The following is a 25,031-nucleotide window of genomic DNA, read 5'->3' on the forward strand; positions in this document are numbered from 1 at the left end:
CTGTCATGGGGGTGCATGCATTAATTTTGCATAAAGAGTGGATGATATGTGAAAGCCTGGGCTTGCCTTTGTTCAGTGCCAATGTCTGGTACATATCCAAATATATGACCAAGCCGAAACCAAAACCTTAAAAAAAAAAACCCATAAATGTAAATTTGACGTCTGGAAAATTGTTCTTTTACTTTGGAGGAGAAATTTGATTTTGCCATTCTTGCATTTTAACGGTTACTTGATTCTATTTATTTTTTCCCCTTTTTGGCAAAAGGAACAAAATATCAATACAATATTGCACAATAACTTTGGCCAGTATGAAAAATTTCCGTGCCAATATATAGTCTAATTAATGGACACCATTTGAATATTCTTTTCAGTAAATTAATATTTAAAAATAAATAAATAAATAATTGGTTTTAAATGTGAAGTTATGCATACTGTGTAAAATCCAGATTAAAATGGACATTATATATTGACAAAAAAATAACAGTGTTATTTAAGATTAAATTTATTTGCTGCATCTTCTAAATATAAAAATACACTGTAAAAAAAGGTTGCTGCCTTTTTAAACACAGACAACTTGGATGTTTAAGTCATTTCAACTTAAATACATTAAACTGACTAAAACAATGAGTTCAATCTTGTATAACTTCAAAATAAGTTAAGCAATTTTCAACTTTTTTATATGAGTTAAAGCAATGTAAAAAATATATGTTGCCATATTGCTCATATATATATATATATATATATATATATTTCAAAATGGTATTATCCCATCTGAGTGGAATCAATTATCAAACCCATCCCGAAATCTATAAAAGATGACCCTAGAGTCCCGTTGAATTATAGAGGGATTAGATTGATTAGCACAGTCTATAAAATTTACTTAGGAGTCCTTAACAACAGACTTAATGCTTTTTTGAAGGCTTATGGAGGATTGGTAGATGAACAGAATGGTTTTAGGAAAAACAGGGCCTGTATCGATCATATTTATGTTTTCCTCTGTGGGGAGAGCTCGTGGGGTAAAAGTACATTTGCTGGTAAATTTGGGTGTGCCAATTGAGGACATGAATCTAGTATTCTGCTTTATGCAGATGACATTGTTTTGATAGATGAAAATGAAGTGAATTTACAAAAGATGCTGAATATTATGAGTTCATGGTGTAGTAAATGGCGTCTTACTATTAATAGAGAAAAAACACAAGTTGGTCATTTTAGGGAAAAAGGTGAATTACAGAGTCTTCATACATTTCAGTTTGGCCCTGTGCCCTTAAAGTATTCTCGTCATTATAAATATCTTGGTTTTGTTTTTGATGAAAATATGAAGTTTACAGAGGGAAGGAAAATACTAGCAGAGTCTGCTGGAAGAGCATTAGGTTCTGTGTTGAGCAAAATGAAATTATGTACAGATCTTGTTTTTTCTACATTTACACAACTGTTTGCATGTATTCATGTATACATCTTTGGTTGACTCAGTTTTGTTTTATGCTGCAGGAGTTTGGGGTTTTGAAGAGGTTTTTGACTGTAACTCTGTTCAAAATCGTGCTTTAAGGTGTTTTCTTGGTGTGCATAAATATGCAGCAAAGGAAGCTGTTAATGGGGATGCAGGATATGATACATGTATTGTAAAACAAAGGTGTGAAATGGTGCGATTGTGGAACCGTCTTGTTAGTCTGCCAGAGGAAAGGCTAACTAGGAAAATATGATATGATACTGATATTGTGCATCCCTTTAAACATCAATACAAGTATCTTACTTTATCAACAAATAGGCTAAACGAGACAGAAAAAGGGAGTTACATTAGGCTATGCATGTCTAAAGAGAAAAAGTAATATATGACATTTTACAAAGGAGCTCCTATATTGCACTAGGTTGGGTGAGAAGTGCTATTGGGTAAACATTTTCATAACTAAATACATTTACATAAAATCCTCCAACATACTGCACTGAACTTAGTGAGTTCTGGTTCTCTATAAATCTGCACTGGCTTTGTTATGCTGATAAGTTGAGAAAGGCCATGGATCATCTAAACGGATATTCTTGTAACATGCATGAGGTAAAATGTAGTACTTGTAGCCTATAGACAATCATTCTGATGGGTAACGTTGACTGGCATTATGCAGATAAACACCATGGGAGGGTTTTCAAGGGTCCTGTACTCTCATGATCACAACGAGCATATTGCAATCTACTATAATAGAAATAAGAGGTATAGGGTCAATGCCACGATATTGCTCCATCAAGATGATCCGAGTTGATACTTGTGAAAAAGCACCACCGACATACACTTTCAATATGTGCATTACACATGCATGCTTCAGCCTGAATACAACATAACGAGTGTATTAAAGCCCTATTGAGCTCAACAAGGAGCCTCCATGCAATAATCTTAGATTTTTTTTTCTTGCCTTGTTTTTTTGCCCATATTTGGGTGGTTGGGGCACAGTGACAGCTGTTCATCATGTCGACAGTATACAAGACATTTCTCTCCACACCATCAATTTACCATGGCTGGACATTGATTTATTCATAACCATCAGTATGTATCATTTGTCGAAATTACGGAGAGGGAATATTGACGGGTAAATAAAGATAAGCTGAGGAACTGTGGACAGTGTCAGACACATCTGATTTCAGTACAGACAGAAACAACAACACCCAATGACATCAGCTGATAACTAAAGTCATCTGCCAGAATAGATTCACAATTTAAGGATAAAAGCTCTGACACCTTACTCATCTCCACCTGCATTAAATACCAATACAGGCAAAACGTCAAACTGTGAAATCCCTTGGCAACCTAAAGTCTGCATTTCTAGGCTGAAGGCAGTGCTGACGCCAGAAATCAGATGCTGCATGACAAACAGATCATGCAAATGACCTCTGATGGATTCAGGAGTAGGAATCTTACATGGCAGCAGAATTCGACCAGACCACCTGATAATGATTAAAAGAAAAACTGACCACGGTTCTGAGAAGCTGCCATCAAAGACATGTTTGTATATTTGGTATCATCTTTGATCTAAAAAAATAGGCTACACTCATGATCACTTCACCTATACGGCAGAGCGTGCATCTCATCAATAATGCAACGAAACATCATGTTTATGCAATTCACACAATGAAAGAGCACAAGTACATGATATTGACTGCAGCCACATACTGACAACATCCCTACAAGCATTCAACAGCCTATGACCACTCAAAAGCATGGGAAAAAATGTTGAGTTATTTAGGTAAAACATATCATGCCTCAACTACAGCAGGAGACTAGAGTGTAAAAAGGCAATAAACACTCACCTTTTGATTCAGTTTTGTGCAGGCTCTTATCGCTTCATGGTAGCACAGCACACAGGAAAAATAACTGTAGTGCCATGGTGATATGCAAATTAATGGATCACGCTGAATACAAGGACATTTATTATTCATAAATTACTCATGTGTATGCAAATTAGGTTACACAGCCCCTACTCAAATAGGAGGTTGGTAATTTATTCTGTTTGCTTTATAGGCTTCAGTGGCTTTTAAAAAAAAGGCTAATATTTTGTCTGACTGAATGTTATTCGTGTAAAAGAGGGAGAAAAATGGTGTTACAACATGGTATTTTTATTAACGATTTTTATGTAAAAAAAGAAGAATATCATTTAACAAGGTATACAAATTCAAGCCAAATCAAAGGACCATGTAATACACATTCATGCTACAAAATAAAAGGTGGAGTAAAATGAACACTTTATGGAAGGAACCACTTTTCCAATAGGGAAATGTGTTATGGTTATAACAAACAATTGGCGCCCCCATGTGGTCATCTGGGAGAGCGCGTTTGTTTAGCGCCTGTCCCGTTGTGGTTGTGCTGATTACAGCTAGTGGACTAGTCTCTAATAATCACTTCATAGAATACTTCAGTTTCAGTTCAGATACATTTAAACCAGGATTTTAGGATCCCAGGATCCCAGATCTTCTCACAACATTATCAACCTCTTTTTCAAATTGATGAAGAAGTTTAAAGTCACAGAAACCTCTGTACAGTAAACCGGTTGCCAGTGTTTTCATAGCCTCCTTCATTTGCCACAAGGAAGGTACAGTGACAGAGTGTAAATCGCCGTTGAGCTCAGCTGTGATCACTGTTGGGTCGAGTTTTGGGATGTCCAGATCCGTTAGTGATTCGCTTTCATCGTTAGATTGGTTCGTTAGGCTGACTTCAGATACACTTGGTGTATTTTCTGAAGGCGGCTGGATTTTAAAGAGGCTGAGCCAATCTCCGTTTGAACGGAAGTTGCGGAAACCCATCATCCTAGCCAACCGAGTCGCTTCTGAACGAATCATTGATTCATTTACTGTGATGCCGTTCTCACGAGAATGATCGATCCATCTACAAAGCGCGCCTTCAAGTTGCCGGATCTTTGTAACGTTAGATGTTAAATCCATCCTTCGTATCGCCGTCTTTTTATTGTCAGACGTGGGCTCTTTTTTTCGGCTGATCTGGAACATCCCTCGTATTACTCCCTCCCGGGTTTTAAAGCGCGTGAACCAGTCTGTGTTCGCCCTGAAGTTACGGTAACCCACTGTCCTGGCCAACCGAGCCGCTTTTGAACGAATCGTTGATTCGTTTACGTTAATGCCGTTCTCACGAGAGTGATCGATCCAGCGCCACAGCGCAGCTTCCATTCGATGCGTCTTTCTGGCAGTGAGGTTTTTATTGTGCTCTTTAAACCGCTCCGCCGCCTTATTGCCGGATTTGGTCTCTTCTGGTCCGTCTTTTGCATCAAACATCTCCCGTACTACCGACTCCCGGGTTTTAAAGCGTGTCAACCACTCTGAGCTCGCCCTGAAATCGCAGAGACCCATTTCTGTAGCCACCTCAGTCGCTTTTATACGAATTATTGAGTCATTTACTGTAATACCGTTCTCGAGACAAGTATCGATCCACCTCCAGAGTGCAGCTTCTACTCGAGGTGTCTTGCGAGATGAAAAGACAGTCCTCGGAAGTTTAGATTTGGCCGTTTTAATTTTCCTTTTCCGGAGCCAGACACAAAGCAGAGGTCCTGAGATGTTTAGCAGACGCGCAGCAGCGTTCTGGGACATTGGGGGAAGTTGATCGTATTTCTCCAGTAGACTGTTTTTTTCCTGAATTGATCTACGAACATATTTCCTCGTGGCCATGTTTATGTGCTTTTGATAAGCGATGGAGATTTGGACTCTTGAGTCGATTCTTTTAAGTTGGATAGGTTTAGCGAATCGGTTGAACCGGTTCGGTCAGAATGATTCGTACACAAATCGCACTGAATCGACCCGAGCAGTGACAAACAACAATTTACAAATAAAACACTGAGAATGTGTTTATGGCATGACCGTATGACTGTTTATCAACACGAATACAGATCATTTAGCGTTCATTGTAATTGTATGTCTCCCAATATTGCTATGATTTGAATAACACCCTTGTTAATGAAACCAAATCAAAATAAAACAAAAGTATGTGTTTTTAAATAACTCTAATCTGTAATTTTGGTGGGCAAGATAAAAAAGGGCATGATGTAAAATAATTGCTGGATTGTTCGTTTGACCGGTTCTTTGAAACAAACTATTTGAAAGAACCGACTCGATGAAATGAATCAGACTCGGACCGTCATCATCATCCAAAGGCGCCTAAAGAGTGGCGTGACAAACACGCGACGGGTTCTCGCGATGTTTGAAAACACGCATGTCGACTGTTGAAATCTTGGTTGACACAAAGATCAGTAGCCGAATCTTTTACAACCGTTTGATATTTGTACTGCACTCCGTGATTTAATACACAGGCGGAACATCACCGTGTGCCCAAGAGGGGTGAGATTGAAGCACACTTTTAATGAGATATGAAAACATTGCTTTAGATAACTGCCTCGAAAAATACAGTAGATTAACTTGAATACTAAAAATGTGTATATTTATATGTGCATAACGTTGCTTGTCTGCACGAGAGCTGCAGGATGTCAAACAACACGTATTTGGTGTGTAATCATAGTTGTATTGTTCTATCCACAGCCTAATATTCAACATGTATCACAACAGCTCACAGAAGAAATTCTGGACTTATGATAAAGAGGAGACATTAGATAAATTAAGATTAGAAGCTAATCAGAAGTTCTGTTCAAAAGCCCTATCCAGTGGTAAGGTAAGTCACAATTTGGAGTTCTTTGTATTCTTTTTGCATACAATATACACGTTATAATTTTGCTTGTATATATATTCACACACTGCAATGCACAGTAAACCAGTAATTTATAGTGTTAACAGCATTTACCACAATCACATTATATCTTCATCCGTTTTTCAGCCTGGAATAAATGAATCCATCTTCCTTGATGGACGGGAAGAGAAAGTGCTTTTCAGACACTACGAGAAGAGATTGTTAGACTTCTGTGCCATGTTCAAGCCAGTGATGCCTAAATCTGTAGTGGTAATCATTATCAGTTTTATATCAGTTAGAGATAAGATCATCTAGTTCTGTTCTGGCTTTTTTTTTAACCTGTGTTTGTTTTTCAGGGAACAGCTTGTATGTATTTTCGAAGATTCTATTTAAACAACTCTTTAATGGATTATCACCCTCGGACAATAATGTAAGTGTATCGACAGAGTGAAATAAGTTATAAGATCATGATTTTTATTTTTGTTGATTTGTTCGATTTTGCAGTTCTGACCTTCACAACTTACCTTTGCAGGTTGACATGTACATATCTCTCCTGTAAAGTGGATGAGTTTAATGTGTCTAGCACTCAGTTTGTGGGGAACCTTCAGGACAGCCCAGCGGGACAGGAGAGAGCTCTAGAACAGATTCTGGAGTATGAACTGCTCCTTATCCAGCAGCTCAATTTTCATCTAGTTGTTCACAATCCGTATCGGCCCTTGGAGGGTTTTCTGATTGACATGAAGGTGAGCTTAAAGCCTGGTTGCAGACAGTCCTACTCCAGACGCACGCCATTGGCTTAGCCTTAAGGTGATGATACACAGGGCAACTTTTTGAGCAATGTTGCTGGGCAATCTTGCTGAGCGATTGTTGCTTGGGCACTTTCCCATTGAAAATGGGCAATACATTTCTATCTGGATAATTTAGGTCGGTCGTGGGCCATGTGTCTCATCTGGTTGCCCGTTGACGGCAACATTGCTCAAAAAGTTGCCCTGTGTATCATCACCATTAGGCAATGTTGTTGGGAGTAGCTAACTACAAGTAGCAACTCTACTAATTAAACATTTTTCAGTAGCTTGACAGTTGCTCAGTTGCTTTGAAAAAAGTGTGGCTTTTCCAGTAGCTAACTACTTTTTACAGCAAGTAGCGTTCTAGCTCGACCAAAAGCTACATTCAGTTTTGAGTTTTGACAAACCTGCAATGCATTGAAGCAGTATAGTGTCGTCGTCTTATTAGATCACAATCTAAATTGTGCATTCAGTTATTTTTAATATACAATGTCATTGTAAAAAAAGTAGTTTAAATATAGCTGGCTACTTTTTTATAGTATTTTGTAGTATAGCTAACTAGATACTTTTTTTCAGAAGGGTAGCTTGATTGTATCTTAAAGGTAGGGTAGGCAATTTGTTTTATAAACACTTTTTGCTATACTGGTTGAAACTCTTCACATCCTGATAGCAATCAATAATAGAAGTGGTATAAATATTAAAACACGTACTTATATCTTCTGTGGAAGTCTCAGGACCAAAAAATGTTTGTCCAATCATTGCATTTGGACCGAATGTAATGATTGGACAAACATTTTGTGGTTGTTCTACTTGCCTGTCCCCTATGTATTTCCATACCTCAGCGCAACCCTGCTCGTACAGATATCACACTTAATCAGCGCTTTGTAGACACAGTCACTGGGTGCTGTAAAGTGTAAATAAACCGCAGTGCTGAGAGACATTACCGTCTCAGGGTTCCAGACTGCGACCATTTTTTGAGAATGTGCGAGTTAAAATTTTATGTGGTCGCATTTGTGCGAGTGCATGGTTATGTACTCAGTTAAATTCACGCATGCGCAACAGAACGCCGTTGTATCAGCAGCTGCTGCAGTCCATATGTTCAAAATGAACGAGTACATCATGAATCCAATTTTCCAAACCGTGTTTTTAACTTATCCTGAGTTGCCCAGTGCCTGCGTGACTCGCCATAGACATTAACGGAGAGAAGTAGCTCCGGCTACAATGTTCTTCCGCAAGACACTTGCAGTTTATTTATTAAAGGTGCTCTAAGCGATGTCAGGCGTTTTTTAGGCCAAAACATTTTTTGTCACATACAGCAAACATCTCCTCACTAACCGCTGGCTTCCTGTCCCCTGAACACACTGTAAAGAAACGCGATCTCTGTAGACAGCCCAGGCTCCACAAACAGCAACAAAAACAAACTGGGCTAACCCGCTCCACGAAACATGACAAACAGTTCCAGCCAATCACCGACAAGAAGGACTTGGGGGCGGGGTTTGGGGGGTTAGTGCGCAGATGAGGAGGAGGGAGGGTCTAGCTAGCCTCCGTTTTGTTTGACAATACTTTAAACGTCAACAAGAAGTGACGTCACCTGACATCGCTTAGAGAACCTTTAACGAACGTACACGTTACGTGCATTGCACACTGATGGTGAAACGCGCCAATTAGGAATTAAGTCATAATAAGTGTAAGTTAAATGTACAGTGTACGACATGTAAAAAAGACAAGAGGCTAACAATGTCAAGATCAATTTGTGTAGCCTGACATGGTATTTTCACACTTCATCCGTTCCAGGAGCGGTGCGTATACAGCAGTGCAGAGATCGTTTACGCACCGAGTCTATTTTTGCTGTGCTGCACGCGCTGAATTAAAGTGACAGCGCATAGTTCGTGGTCAAAATGAGCACAAATTGACATGACAATGAATTTCATCATAAATGCATTTAATTAAATAAAATGTAGTAATCTCACCATAAATGCATTTAATACTACTATTTTTCACAATCATCTTTTTACTTATAACTTTTTAATATTTTTTTTTGAGAATATTTTGATTTGATAGTTAAAAGATTAAAACATTTTGCTAACATGAGGTCTTGTCACTGTCAGTCTTTTTACATCAGTGCAAAACTATGGTATGCAGATTAAGACCACTATTCATCAGCATGCATTGATTAATCCCACGGCATGTAGCAAAGAAAAAAAGTGCGACCAAAATCATATGCTGGCGCGACCAACTGAGAAAGTTGGTAGCACCAGTGCAACCAGTGGAAAAGTAAGTCTGGAGCCTCATCTCGTGCCGCTTTGCAAACTCTGCTGTGTGCGTTCATGTGTTTTGAAGGAGACGTGGTTTTGGAGATGCTCTGAAGGGATCAATAAAATCGATAATAACCAATAATGAAAATCATCAACAACGAATGTCATTATCGATTAGTCTTGCTGAGCACAGAAAACTTCCGCGAGCCGCATCAAATTACAGAACTGAATAATGTATTTCGATGGAAAAAATGACTCTAAAAATAGTTGGGGAAACAGAGTGAGCTGTTGCTGGATAGGTGCGTGATCCAAGCTGCCCAAAACATGAGAATTCTTTATTTTAAACTTCAAAATAATGCGTAAGCGTAATGTTTAACATGGTTTGCCTGTCAGGCGCTTTGACAGATGCGTGTGCAGTTTAATTGGTGATACGTTTCCTCAGCACAAAACATTTTTTTTCCGGTTATATCCTTAACTGTGTTAAAAAAGCAAGCTAGTATTTCCATTTTGCATGAATGCTCGTCCTTACTGTCTGCGTTAAAATTCAGACTTTACTGAATGAGCGCCGGCGTACTTAGGACGGAAGGGGAAGTACTTAGGTTAGGAAGACAATTAATATTCATTGCAAAAATATACATTTTGCTGATATAACTGTTGGACGTTAAATTTAGGTTTAATAGGTTTTAGCTTTTAAAGGTTTAAAAGGTTAGGTTTCAAGTATTTGTAATCGAGCAGCAGAAAGAAAGTTTGGAGTGAGTGAGAAACTTGTGAGGGACTGGCGAAAAGCAGAGGTTACTCTAAAGGGGGTCGTGCACAGGACGAGAAGCGCAGTGCCACATCTTTAAAATTCGAACACATTATTCTCTATGAGTGTACACACACCAGCGGCGCTATTCGGCGTCCATCCGCGGCGCCCAGCTACGGCTCAGGACCTTGTTCAAAATCCTGCCGTGCCATTTACATAGTTTTATATTACATTTTCATTTATTTGTCTCTAATCGTCGTTAACGTATATACTGACTTCACCCTGTGCTGCAATATACATTTAGTTTTACATTCATTTACATAAATCAGCTGCTTGAATGAAAATTGCTGATGTTATCGGATTTTCAGGTGATATTCTCAATTAATTTAGTTAACAGACGCTCTGAGGTAAAGTGTTCAGACTCCGCAACGATTGTATTTAATTGCACAGTACAGACATTATCTTAATTCCATAATGTCCTTAAACATAATAATATTGCTGGTCATAAACGGATGCAACTTATAGTCAAGTGCGACTTATGTTTTTTTTCCTCTTCATGACGCATTTTTTGACTGATGTGACTTATAGTCAGGAAAATACGGTACTTTAAATTTTATGAGTAGCTTGTCAAGCTACAGGTTCAGAGTAGCTTCCCCGACACTGATTATGTAGGGGTGCTCAAACGGCACCAGTGATGCAGAGATTCGGCACTTCATTTTTAAAAGTTGCTAAATAGATAATTTAAGGGAATTTGAATGCATGGTTTCTGTATTTTCAGACCAGATACCCATTGTTAGAGAACCCAGAGATACTGAGAAAAAGTGCTGAAGACTTTCTCAACAGAGCAGCAATGACAGACACCGGACTCCTCTTCTCTCCGTCTCAGATCGCCCTCACAGCCATCCTCAACAGTGCAACACGTGCTGGCCTGAAGATTGAGGCGTAAGTTTCTCCTTCAGCATTCAGAGATTCTAACACTTGAGATGGCAGGATGTTAAAAAAATATTTTTGATATTTTCAGATATTTGACCGAATGCATGGGGCTTAAAGAGGATAAAGAGACCCTCTCTAAGTTGTACGAGTCAATGAGACGTAAGTATATTCCCCCCTTTTTTACTGTTAAAATGTCACTAGATAAGAGATGCTTAAATCTGAAAACTCCTGTAAAATCCTTCATAACACACGTTCAGCTGGTAAATCTTATAAATGGTGACCTGTAAATTCGTCAAAGTTATTTTATGGGAGGTTTATCTCCTAAAGATCCATTTGGCTGTGACATGCCTTTCTGAAAACGCTATCGATTATAGAGGACCCATTCAAAGCCTTCCATACTGTAATCCTATGTAGACTTAATGCACACTAGCACTCAAACTACTACTACTTGTATAAAAATATTAAGCAGCAGAACTGTTTTCAACATTGATTAGAAATGTTTGTTGAGCTCCAAATCAGTATATTAGAATGATTTCTGAAGGTGCACGTGACACTGAAGACTGGAGTAATGATGCTGTAAGCCGTAAGCTGTGTAGCTTTGCCATCACAGGAATACATGACATTGTACTGTAATTGGTGAGCGAGACTTCTTTCAAAAACATCTTAAAAAATCTTACCAACCCCAAACGTTTGATGGTAGTGTATGTCATACATCAGAAGGTTTGATTGCCTGTTCTGTTGTGGTGTTTTTGCCTTGTGTTATTTTGGGCCTGGTAAGGATAATCTTTGGATTATCAATCATTTGTTATTGGTACATTTAAGGATACAGTATAAGTGTAATATTGTGTCTGTTTTCACTATAGGAATAACAAGTCTTATGAAAGTGTACGAGCTTCCCAGAGCTGAGGAGGTCGATACCTGCAAACAGAAACTGGAAAGGATTCATGCTGAATTTGCTACAAACTTGTGAGTATTTGTGGGGAAAATAAAATGACAGTACTTAGATCTTAAGAGTTTTAAAGCACACAAAACTAATCATACTAAGAGTTTTATTCAGCCAGGTTAGTCACTTGGTGTTTTGTATCTAAGATGCAAAAGTGTTTTTTTTTTTTAAGTATTAAATATAAAAATAAAAATACATGAGCTACCTGAAATACAGAAAAAAAAAGGTAAATCCGCGTCATGCTTTTCATAGATTTGCTGGGTCACAAAATGCAGCTAAATGTACTGTAGAGAATCCCCTACATCAACTGTAGATGAAAACAGGAAATGGGTACAAAGTGAGCTGTTTCAAGTCAGTGGTAGTGAATACACACCTTATACTAACATAAACGTAACCGGGTATTACCATGATTTTAGGACACAGTACAATGGTTAAACCAGTTTTTTTGGACACATACCATGGTAATCTTTCATTACAATGGTGTATGTCAGAGTACCATGGTATTAGCATCAGATCTCACCACTGTACAATGGTACCACCTCAGCACTTTTTTGTAAGGGTCTCAGTAAGTACAGGACAATGCAACTACCTGTCCAACAAAAATACATTGTAGAATCATCTAAATTAAGTTTTTGCGTTTTTACATATTTCAGGGAATAATACACATCAAGAAACTGCCAGATTAACTCCTCAAGCAAGTCTGATAAACACGAACTGGCTGATATAATAAAATAATAGAGTTTGATAGTCAATAGGTCTTTCTTTTATAATGTGAAATGAACCAGGAAGTTCATAATCCACTTGGCCCATTCTGGTGAAAAGCTATAAAATTATTTTGAGCTGGAGTTTGTTGCTGTTGCTTCGGTGGAAGAACAGGGGGCAGGTTATTAAAAGTGGACACATGCAACAACCTTGTGTAATCTATCCTCCAAAATTGAATCGGTCTCACTGATCTGCTCATGTATCACACAAACACTGGTTTGGAGATAAAAGCCAGGATGCAGCATCTTGTCAAGCGAAGCGGCTCAGAAGGTAAGATCGGAATCAGTTGCTATCTTTAGGATCTAAGCCTACCTGCACCTGAAACCGCAGTCGAAAACAGGAAAAGGTTGTGTGGTAGAGTTGAGTGTAGAGACGGTTTTTAAGGCTTGCACCTTAAGTGCATCTTGCTTCCCTGATGGTCAAGAGCAATGCAGTGCCAAAGTTCTTGCTTGCTACAGATACCAGTCTAGCGCTCACGGCTCCCAGGTCGGTTACACCAGCGGGAAGCAGAGTCGGACAGATCCACGTTGATTTTGCAGGTTGGGTCAACAAGCATTTCCGATTTACTCAATTTTGGTTATTCTCTTGGAGTGTTCATGATTTTCAGTCTTAGAAGAGCCAAGACATACTTTTCGACGGACATAACCTCTAACCATCTATTTGATGGATTATCTGTGAATTCAAGTTTTGAATCAGTTGGTTTGAGATTGGCAGTGTGTTGCCTATCTAGAGTCCGAGCATCCACCTTCTTCCTTTGCATCTGGTGAGAACAAGTCTTGCTTTCTTTGCTACCAATCTTTTCTTTCAGAGGATCTGGATTGTGGTGGCTACAGCCATAAAGGTACATTCAGTTCTGCAAAATAAAGACAAAATTGGGCATGGTGACCTTTCAGGATTATGCAAGTCTTGAGCGATTTATAGTGAGCCATAAGAAATTTCAAGCGCTTTCAGAAGGCCGTGGCATCGTAATGCCTACATGCAATGGATCAGCTTGTTTCTCATCCTGTGTGCGCTTAAGATTTCTTCTTATTCACAATAATTTTTAAATGCCTACCTGATACTTTTCTGTTGAGGTTATAGTTCAACAACAAATCGACAGACAAAAAAAAACCATCTATGATCTTGTCTATAACTACACAGTTATGAGCTACAGTGATGCACTAGTTTGCATGCGTGGATGTGTGTGAGTAATGAGTCGCCAAATACAGTCACTAAATGAATGCAGTCTTCAGATGATAACAGTGTATGGTTCTGATGCTTTCCTCTGTCCACGGCCTTCAGGAAAAGAAAACATGGATATGAAGATGACGATCACGTTGTGAAAAGGCAGATGGTTGCTGAGGAAGTAAGTTTAGATCGGTTCCTCAAATGCACATCTTCTGGTTGCCACTTGAAGCTTATGGATTTTCTGTTTTTCAGGAATGGACTGATGAGGATTTGGATGCATTATGATGAAATTGTTTTTAAATCGGCAACATCCTTGACAGTTATTTCATGAACGGGTTGAGTGATTCCATTTGACACTTGCTGTTGTCAAACTAAATTGTAAATATTTCAGCAAAATGTTGTCTGTCTTCTCTGAAAATAAAATATTTGTTTTTATTCCCATAAGCTTTTATTCAGAGGGGATGCATTCAATTCACCAAAAGTGACAGTAAATATTTGTATATTGTTACCAGGAAATCTTTCCAAGTGCTGTTTGTCTGAACTTTCTATTCATCAAATACCGAAAGGTTTCACGGTTTCCACAAACTTAAGCAGCACAACCGTTTTAAACATTAATAATAAAAATAAATGTTTTTTGAGCACCAAATCAGCATGATTTCTGAAGGATCATGTGACACCGAGGACTGAAGTAATGGCTGCTGAAAATTCAGTTTTGTCATCACAGGAATAAATTACATTATAAAATAGAAAATGGTTATAATAAGAGGTAGTTTTTAATATTACTCTATTTTGGATCAAATAAATGTAGCCTTGGTTAGCATTAAAGACTTGTTTCAAAAACATTTTTTGAATGATAGTGTACTGGTAGTTAAAACACTAAACAATATCTGCTTGCAACTATCATTTAGCAGATGTCTAACAGTAGTACATTTATAACAGTGACAATCTTCTTAAAGAACTGGGGTAAAAGGGGTGTTCAATTGACATGACAGATGCTGTCGATAACCATAATAATGGTTCATTCAAAATCAAGAACTGATAACAGACAAACCACTCTAGAATATTGTTTAGAGTACAACAGCTGTCTTATTTTCAAAAGCTGCTTTCATGAGCTGATCTGAGACATAAGCCAGTGAGTACTTTATAAAACATGTTTAATAAGTGCATGCATTCCTGATACAATCTTTACTATTGTAAATTTTACTGATGTAAACATTTTTTACCTTGAACTTTTCTCCTGAGAACATGTCTGGCTTTGAATTTGTCTCAGGGAAGACTGAACCAATCAAACATAAGTACAATATGGAAAACAAATCAGGTTACCTCAAATTATATACTCATGATTCCAGCAAGAGAATTTATTGTTCTGATATAAAATAATCATACTCTCTGAGGATGATAAAAAGAAGAAAAAAAAAATCCAGTCTACAGCACAGTTCGAACTAAACGGAACAGGATAAAGGACAAAGAACACTAGTCTGAGCACATTTTGCATATTCATAGCCATGTAAATCAGTAACAAATTACAGTATAAAAATCATTTGAGCTCATAATCCAGTTATAGAGAAGAATCGTTGCAGCCTTGTGTCAGTTCAGTTTCAGATCAAGCAGATGAAGAGATACACTTTGGCAACCTGTATTCAAAAACATTATTCTGTGGACTTATTGGGACATTGGTTGGTCGACCCATCTGTTAGATTGATATGTACCCAAGATACTGCAAGCAGTCAAACCGATTTGGGCGTGTGATTATAAAGTCATTGGTGTCGGACTTCAGGAGTCCAGCCGTTTTGTTTTGCAGCTGTAGTTTGCATAGTTCTCGTGGCACAGACAATGAGGCGCAAGGAAAAGGGATGATGGAAGATATGGGGTGGGTGGGAGCTGACATGGGGATGAGGGTGGAGCATGCTGGGGTCCCATTGGCTACTCCAGGAAGACGGAGACAAACTGACAGACAAAATGACCGAGGTGGAACTACCTGTTGCTGTTGGACATGGCATAGTGCACCTGTTTCTGCTGGAGGAGCTCAGTGATGGCCAGCAGCTTTTTCAGCACGTGCTGTAAAGAAAAAGACAACGGGCAATGACTGCATTATACGGTAATCTTCACCTGCTGGGTTCAAAATGGCACAGTGAAGACTTGTTACAACTTATTGTGATGTTGACAGTCATTTTTCACATGCTTTCATTTCATTTCAATATGGATGGTATCCGACGAAAGAATAATCAATAAATACAGCCAAATCACAGAAACTGAAGAATGCCCAATTTAATATCAGTGTCAGGTAAGAGTAAGATACTTGTCTAGATTTCACTGCTCACATTTATTATAAACAACCACTGCTAAAAACTCGTGAAGTTTACTTGCATATGGTTTTTATAATAAATTAGTCAACCCCCATTGCAAATCAGGTTTATTGGCTAAATTTACTGACTTTGAGCCGTTTGCAATGAACCAATCAAACTTCTGCAGTCTCAAAATCATTCAACCCCGTGAATAGAATCAGAAAAACCAGAGTAACCACATAAATTAAACTTTAAAACCTGTAAGTTGACGAAAACAATGCGATGCACTTACTGCCTCAATGCAGCCGTTCTAATGAAGGTAAAAAAACTCATAAGACCATTTGAGCTTGATTTAGGTCATGTTAAAAATAGTGTCCTACAATATATAAAGCCACAATATATTTATTAAAAAATATATGTAAGACCAAGAAATTATTTCTTTCTGCACTGACTATTGTGCTGATTTTGTAAATTGAATGTACAGTATCACCACATGGCTCTTTATAATACTTGTACCACTGAATGTCTTGATTGGCCAATCAGAGTCATGTTTATATAATGACTGCTAAACTGTGTAATAAGCATGATAACAAAAAGTCAGTCTATACATTCATGTCAGGGTCCCGGCTGACTGCACGTCATGTCTTATATATTTCTTACTATCATGTATGATGAGAGAGAGACACATACCTGCTGTGCTCCTCTCTCGTTGCTGAGGGTGCGGAGTTCGTCAGAATGAGTAGCACAGATCTCATGCAGGGCAGCAAGGTCACGGGACAAATCAGTCCTAAAGTGCTCGGTAGATTCCGGGAGATCAGGAACATTCTGGAGAAACAGCACAGAGAGAATGTTATAGGAAAGCTACTTCACACAGGGCTCATAAACAGAGCCTCAGGCAACCCATGCTGCTTTAAAAATGGATACAGGGCAGTTTACCCCCAGCTCATCCAGAAACATGATCATCCTTTGTTTGTTGTTCTTGATGAAAGGATTCACCCCCTCCATGTAGGGCTCCTGCAACCCAAACACATCACAACAAACGATGATATGCCACTGCTGTAACATTAGCATTCACAGACTCTTTGACGCCTATTCAGGGTAACTCATTTTCTAACACAGCGTGAAAATCAAAACACCTTAGCACCAAATTCCACCAGGTTGGCCAAGTTCTGCACAGACTTTGCTACCAGGGTGAGCGTTCGACCTGCTGTGGAGGATGGAGCGTCTGCAAAAACAAAACACATTTTCATCAACGTTAATAATATCATACTAAACTAGCAGTATTAATGTTTACACTATAGTCAGTTTTTTGACAAAAAAAGACTTGCGCTGCATCCCAAATCACATACTGTCTGATTAGGAACTACATTTGAATTTGAACTTCACAACTATATGTTCTATATAGTATGAATGTGGGTAGTATGGATTAAATTCGGACGTACTGCATCCGCCATGTTGTTACTGTCACGTGACCTACCAGCGTCAATTGCGTCATTTCACTGCCATTCATAAATCCTATCCTGTGTTATCATGGGGTAGTAAAATGTCCAGTGAACGTGCACCTCAGAATCTCACTGGAAGCATTATGTCATCCGATGACTTTTCACCTGCTGTTTTTCGAAAACTAAGCATTCAGACATACCACTCTGTTGGCGTACTGCTTTTCAAATACTATATAGTAGGGAACTATTCTGTTTCGGATGCAGCATTAGTCTTTTTTTCATGTCACATTAGTTAGGGGTTAGTAATGTAGTCTATTGTTTATTAACCTGTCAACTTCTATAGTCTATGAAGTCTAATGTTAACTAAAATTGACTTTTTAGTTTAAAAGTGTGCAAAATGCATGTAAAACTATATAAAATACTGTTCAAATTGGAGTCGTTTTTTTTTTTTAAGAAGTCTCGTTAATATATAGAAGAAAATACCGTAAGAAAACAGTAATATTGTGAAATATTATTACAAATAAAGATAATATTTTTTTAAATATATTCTAAAGTGTAATTTATTCCTGTGATGTCAAAGCTACATTTTCAGCATCATTACTCTAGTCTTCAGTGTCACATGATCCTTCAGAAATCATTCTGATATGATGATTTTCTGCTCACGAATGGATGAATAAAAAGTTAAAAATAACAGCATTTATTTGAAATAATTGAATAGAAATGTAACCATTTTATGTCTAATACATTTATTCAGTAAAAGCGACACTAATTGTCTTTCAAAAGCAAAAAAAAAAAAAGAAACCCAAAAAACATACTGACCCTTAAACTTTTGAACAGTAACGTCTGAACCAAAAGTTTCCAAAATGTATAAACATTCATTTATGTGAACACTTCTAAACAACTTCATACAACAGGGATATTCAGCACAATAGAACATGTGCACATCATGCGACGTTGCTTAAATGCAGACTTGAGCTCCCCATAAGGTCATGAGACATAAATCCTATATTTCATGTCCTGAAATAAGAAGTTTATAATTAGTATGCTCAAGCAGTAGTTTTTTTTTTAGAAGTCAACTAAAACAACTATATTGTTTCTTGTTTGTTTTTTGGCTTTGAAAAGCAATATACTGCAGTATTATTTTTGCCTTGTCATATTTTAGCCAACAGTACATGTACATTGCATTCCAATTAAATTTGAAAAATACATCACAAATGGTTACATGTAAAAAATTTTGTTAACAATTTTTTTTTTTTGAAATAACCATATATGAAATAGCCTGTCGACTGTCACTATGAATATGTTGATGCGTTTACACATTTGGACCGTTAAGTGCTCTTCTATCAGACTGAAGCTCTAACAGGTGCAGAATGAAATATCTGAGTGGGTACTTGACCTAAATGTGTTGCATCTGGAAAATGGAGCTTGTGATGCAAGCTGTGCACTCACCAGCGATGATGTTGAACATTCTGGGGTTGAGAATGGCAGGGCAGATGAGCCTCAGGAAGACGAAACCACTGGGGGACAGAGACAAACACATTTTGGCACTTTGCAAGATGTTCCTCTGTAAACATGCGCAAATGTAGCTTAACAACTTGCTACCTCACGACTCGGGTCCTCATTGTAGTGTTGGTAGGCCATTTCTGCTGCACAGACTTCTGAAGACAGCCATAAATGTACCTCAGGGTCCTTGGACAGGGAGGAAACAGACAAACTATGAATACTAAGACTGCAAAAACAGCACAGTACCGTAAAGAAAAAAATAAAATAAAAAATATCAATGAGGATGATAATATAGTAGGGATGCACTGATACAAAAACTTTGCCCAATATGATGTTATAGTTATTTTAGCTGATAGTTATTTCCATGTTATGGCTGAAGTTTTACTAATCTGTCTAAAATTATTATTTTGTTAGGAAGAATTTTTTGTTGCAGTTAAATGTTGCAGGCACATTTTGTTAATTTGTTGGAGTTATTTCAAATTGCGATTATATTTTACAATATAACTGTTTTTACTGTGTTTTTGATCAAATAAATGCAGCCTAAAACTTCTTTCAAAACATAAAAAAAAATCTTTCTGTCTTGAATACCTTTCTGTTCATGTGTAACGAAATTGCTGTTCAAGAAATAATGCTGAAGTTAAATCTTTGTAATATTTTTGCATTGACCACTTAAAAATAAGCACCAGATGATGGCAAGAGAACGCCAACAATCTATCAATTAAATATCTGATCTTAACCAATATTTACCAATAATTTATATATAAATCTATACATTAGGGGTGTAACTGCATGTATTCGTCCCAAACAGTCAGACAACGAATACAGTTAGTCAGAGGCGACCCACACTCCAATCCAGAAGGGGGCGCACGAGGTAATGCAACGCTGTATGCTAACCGCCACAACAGAAAAGCGCGCTCCACTAACTTCACGGAAATGAATGAAGCCTGGATGGCAAAAAGAGGCATCCTGAATGTTTTCTTTATTTTACAAAAAAAGCACAATGTTTTGTTTTTATTGTGAGTGTACACAAATAAAAATGGACCCAGTTTCGAATTATGTATTACTCTTATCTGTAGTGTATGACCATAAATTACGGAGTATTTTAAGTTATTTCCGCTGTAATAATAAGGGGGGTAGTGGGCAGACGACATCATCCAGATGTGCCAATCACCGAAGCTAGGCAGAAAAAGACTACAAGAGTGAAAAACCTAATCTCAGCACAAGTTTTACAAAAAAATATGACCTATGCAAGAGTGCATTCGGTTTACTGCTTGGTGCTTAAAGGGATACTCCACTTTTTTTGGAAATCGGCTCATTTTACAACTCCCCCAGAGGTAAACTGTCGAGTTTTACCGTTTTTGAATCCATTCAGCCGATCTCCGGTTCTGGCGGTACCACTTTTAGCATAGCTTAGCATACATCATTGAAGTGGACAAGACCATTAGCATTTCTCATAAAAAAATGACCAAAGAGTTTCGATATTTTTCCTATTTAAAACTTGACTCTTCTGTAGTTACATCGTGCACTAAGACCGACGGAAAATGTAAAGTTGCGATTTTCTAGGCTGATATGGCTAGGAACTATACTCTCATTCCTGCGTAATAATCAAGAAACTTTACTGCCGTACCATGAGTGCAGCAGGCGCAGGCACTTAGTCCCGGTCACGTTGGAAGTTACCGAGCTGGGGACTATTTTCAGGCGCTGCGTCATATCATTACGCCTGCTGCACTCATGGTACGGCAGTAAAGTTTCTTGATTATTACGCAGGAATGAGAGTATAGTTCCTAGCCATATCAGCCTAGAAAATCGCAACTTTACATTTTCCGTCGGTCTTAGTGCACGATGTAACTACAGAAGAGTCAAGTTTTAAATAGGAAAAATATCGAAACTCTTTGGTCATTTTTTTATGAGAAATGCTAATGGTCTTGTCCACTTCAATGATGTATGCTAAGCTATGCTAAAAGTGGTACCGCCAGAACCGGAGATCGGCTGAATGGATTAAAAAACGGTAAAACTCAACAGTTTAACTCTGGGGGAGTTGTAAAATAAGCCTATTTCCAAAAAAAGTGGAGTATCCCTTTAATACACTAAAGGAGGCTGTACTGTACACACTATCTCAGGGGGGACAAAATGCCACTAGGTGGAAAAACTGTCATTGGGACTACTGTCTGTTCAAAATAAATAAAAATAAACCTGGCATTGGGGATTTGTTGCTTTTTCCTGTTGTACCGAACTCGTATCGAACCGTGACCCCAAAACCGAAGTACTTACTGAACCGTGGCTTCTGTGTACCGTTACACCCCTAATATATAAATAATAAATATTGATCGATAACTGTTGATGATACAGATACATTTTTGCATCCCTACAGTATATACACAGTGTTCTGTACTGAAAATAGCAATGCCAAGGCAGAATATGGATAATCAGCATAGAACCACATTTATAAGGTTGCACTACAAGGCAGTAATGCTGATAGGACACTATATGGTGGTGTGCTATCATGCTTACGGGGGCAAGATCTCAGCAGCCATAAATATCTTCTCCACCAGCTCCGACAGGATGTTGAGTAAATGAGCTAGATTCAGATTAACATCCTCATTCTTCTCCAGTTTAGATGGGTTCAGCTACAGAGGGAGACCAGAAAACACTCCACATGAGGGAAAAGGATTCTGACTGTTAGTTCAGTTTATTCACTATCCAACAGAAACCTGACAAAAGCCAATTTGCTCAAGGCAGGAGCTTTGGAGAGAACCTCATGTTGTTGCAATTGGCGCAGACATACTAAACACAAAACATCAGGACAGGGAGAACAGAACGTTCACAGATCTGAGGCACAATGGAGTATGATGTTAACAGTGAGACATTTTGTTTTTCCCCCTGCTGAATGTTCTGTTTAGTTCCATTACCTCACAGGACTGCTTGCTCTCCATGATCTTCAGTATGGAGTCTTTGAGAGCGTGGTGGACGAAAGGTGTGGCGGTGGCCTTCATGTACTGTTCCATCAAAGTACTGGCCAGAGTAGTGGCACGGAACAGCGTCGTGGCTTCATCTGCAACGCCAAAACAAAAAAAAGCTACATTTTTAGGGATTGGCAGATTAAAAAAGTAATGTCTGAAATACTGCATCCTTTTCTATACATTGCTATTATTCATATTTATTATATCAATCATTTCATTTATACTAAACAGTTTAAATATTTTACAATTCAGAGGAAAATGTAATAAGATAATACTCAATTATAATTATAGTTAATTACACTAATGTTAAAAAGTTTGTGGCTGGTAAGATTTTTGGTAAGAATGACTTTGTAATAATATTTTCTGTTTTGGCTGTATTTTTGATCAAATAAATGCAGCCTTAGGGAAAGACTTCTTTTAATGTAAAATAACAGTTTTCTATTTTAATATACATTTTAAAATGCACTTAATTAATGTTGTTTCCATCAGAAAGCATGCCAATATGCTGATTTCGTGAAAATGTATTTACTGTCATCATTGATCAATTTAATGCATCTTTACAAAGTAAAACATAATTAATTATTGACCCCAAACTTCTGAACCTTAGTGTAAATTTAAAGAGATAGTTCACCTGAATGAATTTCTTTCTTCTGTTGAACAAAAAAGAAGATATTTTGAAGAATGTCGGTAACCAAACAGTTGATGTCCTTCCATAGTATTTTTGACTTCTCCATACTAGTGAATTCAATGGGGCCTATCAACTGTTTGGTTACCCATATTCTTCAAAATATCTTCTTTTGTGTTCAACAGAAGAAACAACAGTATGACCTAGTTCTAAAAAACCTAAAAAATCATACAGGTTTGGAACAACTTAAGGGTGTGTAAATGACAAAATGTTCATTTTTGGGTGAACTATCCCTTTTAATTAAATTAAGTGTGCTATATGAACTTGGTAATTGGATCCATCCATGTTCTTTCTGTGATTTAAGTCTTAGCAATTAATTTCAAATTTCACATCCATACTACACTGTCCACTCCACTCAGAATTAGAGATGTCAAGATGGATTAATTAGATGGACATTTTAAGAATGCTACTGCAGAGTCTTAGCTTATAAATATTAACTAGGTCATACTGTTGTTGCTTCATAACCTTCCTGCAGGTCAAGTGACAATCTAATATTCATAAGGGAAACTTCACCATGGTTGATTTTGTAAATTCCTCCACAAACCAAATTGAGTCGATACTACCAACAGTGGGATCGTGAGAGCTCTTCTCAGAACACACTGCACATTTTCAAGACGGTGTTTGATTGCTCAGTTCTTCTTTTCAAGCGATGAACAATTGTTCATTTAAACTATGTAAAATCAAAGTCCTTTTAGGCAAGTCATGCCACTCGGCCACCATCTTGGCAACGCCTCCGGCCAGCTATTTCCGACTAACAAGACCAGGCTCCTATCTAAATGAATGGGCAGAGAGTCAGAACTGCAGTTTCACTGGTCACCGGGACATAAAAACTGCATGTATAGAAACAGCAGTCAAATATGATAAAAATCGCTGAAAAAGTTTGATGACTTTGCCCCAAAATAAGGTTTAAAACGCCCTTTTCCCCACAGGTTATACTTTTACTACGCATGCGCAAGGGTTCTCTCCCTCTGTCGTGCGCGCGCTACACAGTTTGAAGCACAGTATGTGCGAGCTCTTGCTCGCTCGCTCTAGATTCCGGGAGATTTGAACTAATTTGCGGGCATCAGGGAGCCGCTATCAATCTGCGGGAGACTTCTGATGTCTGATATTACACAACTCACACATACACTGCATATCAAATCTGCCGCCTTTTCAAACAGTAACGTATTTTGCGCTGTCGCAAACTTCAACTGTGCGCATGCGTCAGTGGAACCAGACAATAGGCTTAAATGTTTCCCGGCTTGACTGTTAAAAGCAGACGATTGGCTTTCCAGCGGGAGGGGCGGGACATGTGCATACAACCGCCATCTTTGGCGTTACGGGTTTTCCCTATATAGTTGTATTAAGGATTGATGAAGTGGCATGTCTCTATATAAATAGTCTCTGGTAAAATGCACAAGCAAAACTGAAGCTTTGTTCTATAGCTAAACCATGATGAACAAGCCTGAGGGAAGCTGCCGAGCCTCGATGCAGCTGTGACATCTGTTTGTGGTTGAATACTGAACTTTGAATAATACAAAGAGAGAGCCCTACCCTCCATATTAATTTCTCTGTCATTCAACGTCCTCAGTAAGGGAGCTTCAGCTCGCTCGTGTCGTAAAATCCGGAGCAGGATGCTGGCCAGCAGGGTGCGGTCCTGCCCACAAACGTGAGCCAACGCATAGATCACATGATAGTCTTTCTGCAGGATGAGCTGGGGACGGACAGTGGGTGCATGTCAGCAAAAGATGCTTTATTCAAAAACTATGTTCTAAGAAAATGTTTCTAACATTCACGATAAGTCCTGAAAACATTATTTCTGAATGTTCAAAACGTCCAGTAAAAAAAAAAAAAAAAAAATGAAAAAACAGTTTTTTTTCTTGGTTAATTGAATATAAAAGGTAACAATCCATTTCATCTTTTTGCAAACATTATGGGAATGTTACTTTTGAACGAAGATCCAACTAAACCATTTTTGGGAAAAAAACATGAATAATGTATAAATAATACTAACATTTTGTGAACATTAGTAAAGACCAGGTAACTTTAAACAAACATCCAATTAACGTCATTGGACGAATCTTTGTTTATACCTTTAGAACGATAGCCAAAGTTCTGAGAAAGTTCCCTGTTAGCTGGGAATATAGCAAAGTTAAATTGTTTTAATTCTTTTTGTTACCAGCATGGGGTGCGTTTTCCGAAAGCATCGTTAGCAAACTACATGGTCGCAAGTTCTGTCGTTATCAGCATAGTTCAACGAGCTCTCGACCTGTGGTTAGAAGCATAGTTTCTTGTTTTCATGACATGTGGACTTAATAAATTCCTATCTTGAGCAACATAAGCAAGCTGAAAATATGGTTTCGGGAAACAGTCGTGACTAGCTAGTTGATTATGCATCGTACTATGGGAGGTAAGCAGGGA

At 38.0% G+C, this 25,031-nt stretch overlaps 3 protein-coding genes and 1 long non-coding RNA gene across 6 annotated transcripts in view; 1 reads left to right on the forward strand and 3 right to left on the reverse strand.

The window, feature by feature from the left end:
- Positions 1-3,401, reverse strand: part of LOC130069498 (uncharacterized) — a 31,394-nt gene extending 27,993 nt beyond the window's left edge. Inside the window, exon 1 of the long non-coding RNA XR_008803772.1 lies at positions 3,295-3,401. This is a non-coding gene — a long non-coding RNA (uncharacterized LOC130069498). The remainder of the gene's footprint in view (positions 1-3,294) is intronic.
- A 506-nt stretch (positions 3,402-3,907) lies between these two features.
- Positions 3,908-5,281, reverse strand: LOC130069486 (uncharacterized). The gene has a single exon (XM_056233381.1). The coding sequence runs from the start codon at positions 5,155-5,157 to the stop codon at positions 3,931-3,933; it is 1,227 nt and encodes a 408-aa protein (XP_056089356.1). The 5' UTR covers positions 5,158-5,281; the 3' UTR covers positions 3,908-3,930.
- A 350-nt stretch (positions 5,282-5,631) lies between these two features.
- Positions 5,632-14,179, forward strand: ccnh (cyclin H). Its single transcript, XM_056233407.1, has 10 exons — positions 5,632-5,823; positions 6,022-6,151; positions 6,314-6,436; positions 6,523-6,596; positions 6,699-6,909; positions 10,730-10,893; positions 10,973-11,043; positions 11,748-11,850; positions 13,871-13,934; positions 14,009-14,179. Exons 2-10 carry the CDS (start codon positions 6,035-6,037, stop codon positions 14,039-14,041), a joined length of 960 nt encoding a protein of 319 aa, XP_056089382.1. The 5' UTR covers positions 5,632-5,823; positions 6,022-6,034; the 3' UTR covers positions 14,042-14,179.
- rasa1a (RAS p21 protein activator (GTPase activating protein) 1a) overlaps positions 13,327-25,031 on the reverse strand; it is a 62,859-nt gene continuing 51,154 nt past the window's right edge. For 2 of the 3 annotated variants that reach the window (XM_056233404.1, XM_056233406.1), the window contains exons 17-26: positions 24,165-24,324; positions 21,896-22,038; positions 21,498-21,613; positions 19,086-19,172; positions 18,933-19,000; positions 17,178-17,266; positions 16,978-17,055; positions 16,732-16,866; positions 15,735-15,814; positions 13,327-13,442 (exon numbers count right to left, since the gene is read on the reverse strand). In XM_056233404.1, the coding sequence (XP_056089379.1) occupies positions 13,394-13,442; positions 15,735-15,814; positions 16,732-16,866; positions 16,978-17,055; positions 17,178-17,266; positions 18,933-19,000; positions 19,086-19,172; positions 21,498-21,613; positions 21,896-22,038; positions 24,165-24,324 (1,005 nt within the window). In that variant the 3' untranslated portion in view covers positions 13,327-13,393. Of the gene's footprint in view, positions 13,443-14,893; positions 15,815-16,731; positions 16,867-16,977; positions 17,056-17,177; positions 17,267-18,932; positions 19,001-19,085; positions 19,173-21,497; positions 21,614-21,895; positions 22,039-24,164; positions 24,325-25,031 lie in introns of those variants that run through there. The other variant, XM_056233405.1, reaches the window with a different exon arrangement.

Source organism: Rhinichthys klamathensis, unplaced genomic scaffold (assembly GCF_029890125.1).
Source record: "Rhinichthys klamathensis goyatoka isolate OS25496 unplaced genomic scaffold, OSU_Roscu_1.1 h1tg000369l_1, whole genome shotgun sequence".
NCBI lineage: Eukaryota > Metazoa > Chordata > Actinopteri > Cypriniformes > Leuciscidae > Rhinichthys > Rhinichthys klamathensis.

What these genes read in the sequence shown, in the direction of transcription:
- LOC130069486 (XM_056233381.1), bottom strand. Translation starts at nt 5,157, where the DNA reads ATGGCCACGAGGAAATATGTTCGTAGATCAATTCAGGAAAAAAACAGT.
- ccnh (XM_056233407.1), top strand. Translation starts at nt 6,035, where the DNA reads ATGTATCACAACAGCTCACAGAAGAAATTCTGGACTTATGATAAAGAG. An exon ending in AAGCCCTATCCAGTGGTAAG is followed by an intron (nt 6,152 to 6,313) that starts GTAAGTCACAAT and finishes TCCGTTTTTCAG; the next exon opens with CCTGGAATAAATGAATCCAT. An exon ending in GTTGTACGAGTCAATGAGAC is followed by an intron (nt 11,044 to 11,747) that starts GTAAGTATATTC and finishes TTTTCACTATAG; the next exon opens with GAATAACAAGTCTTATGAAA.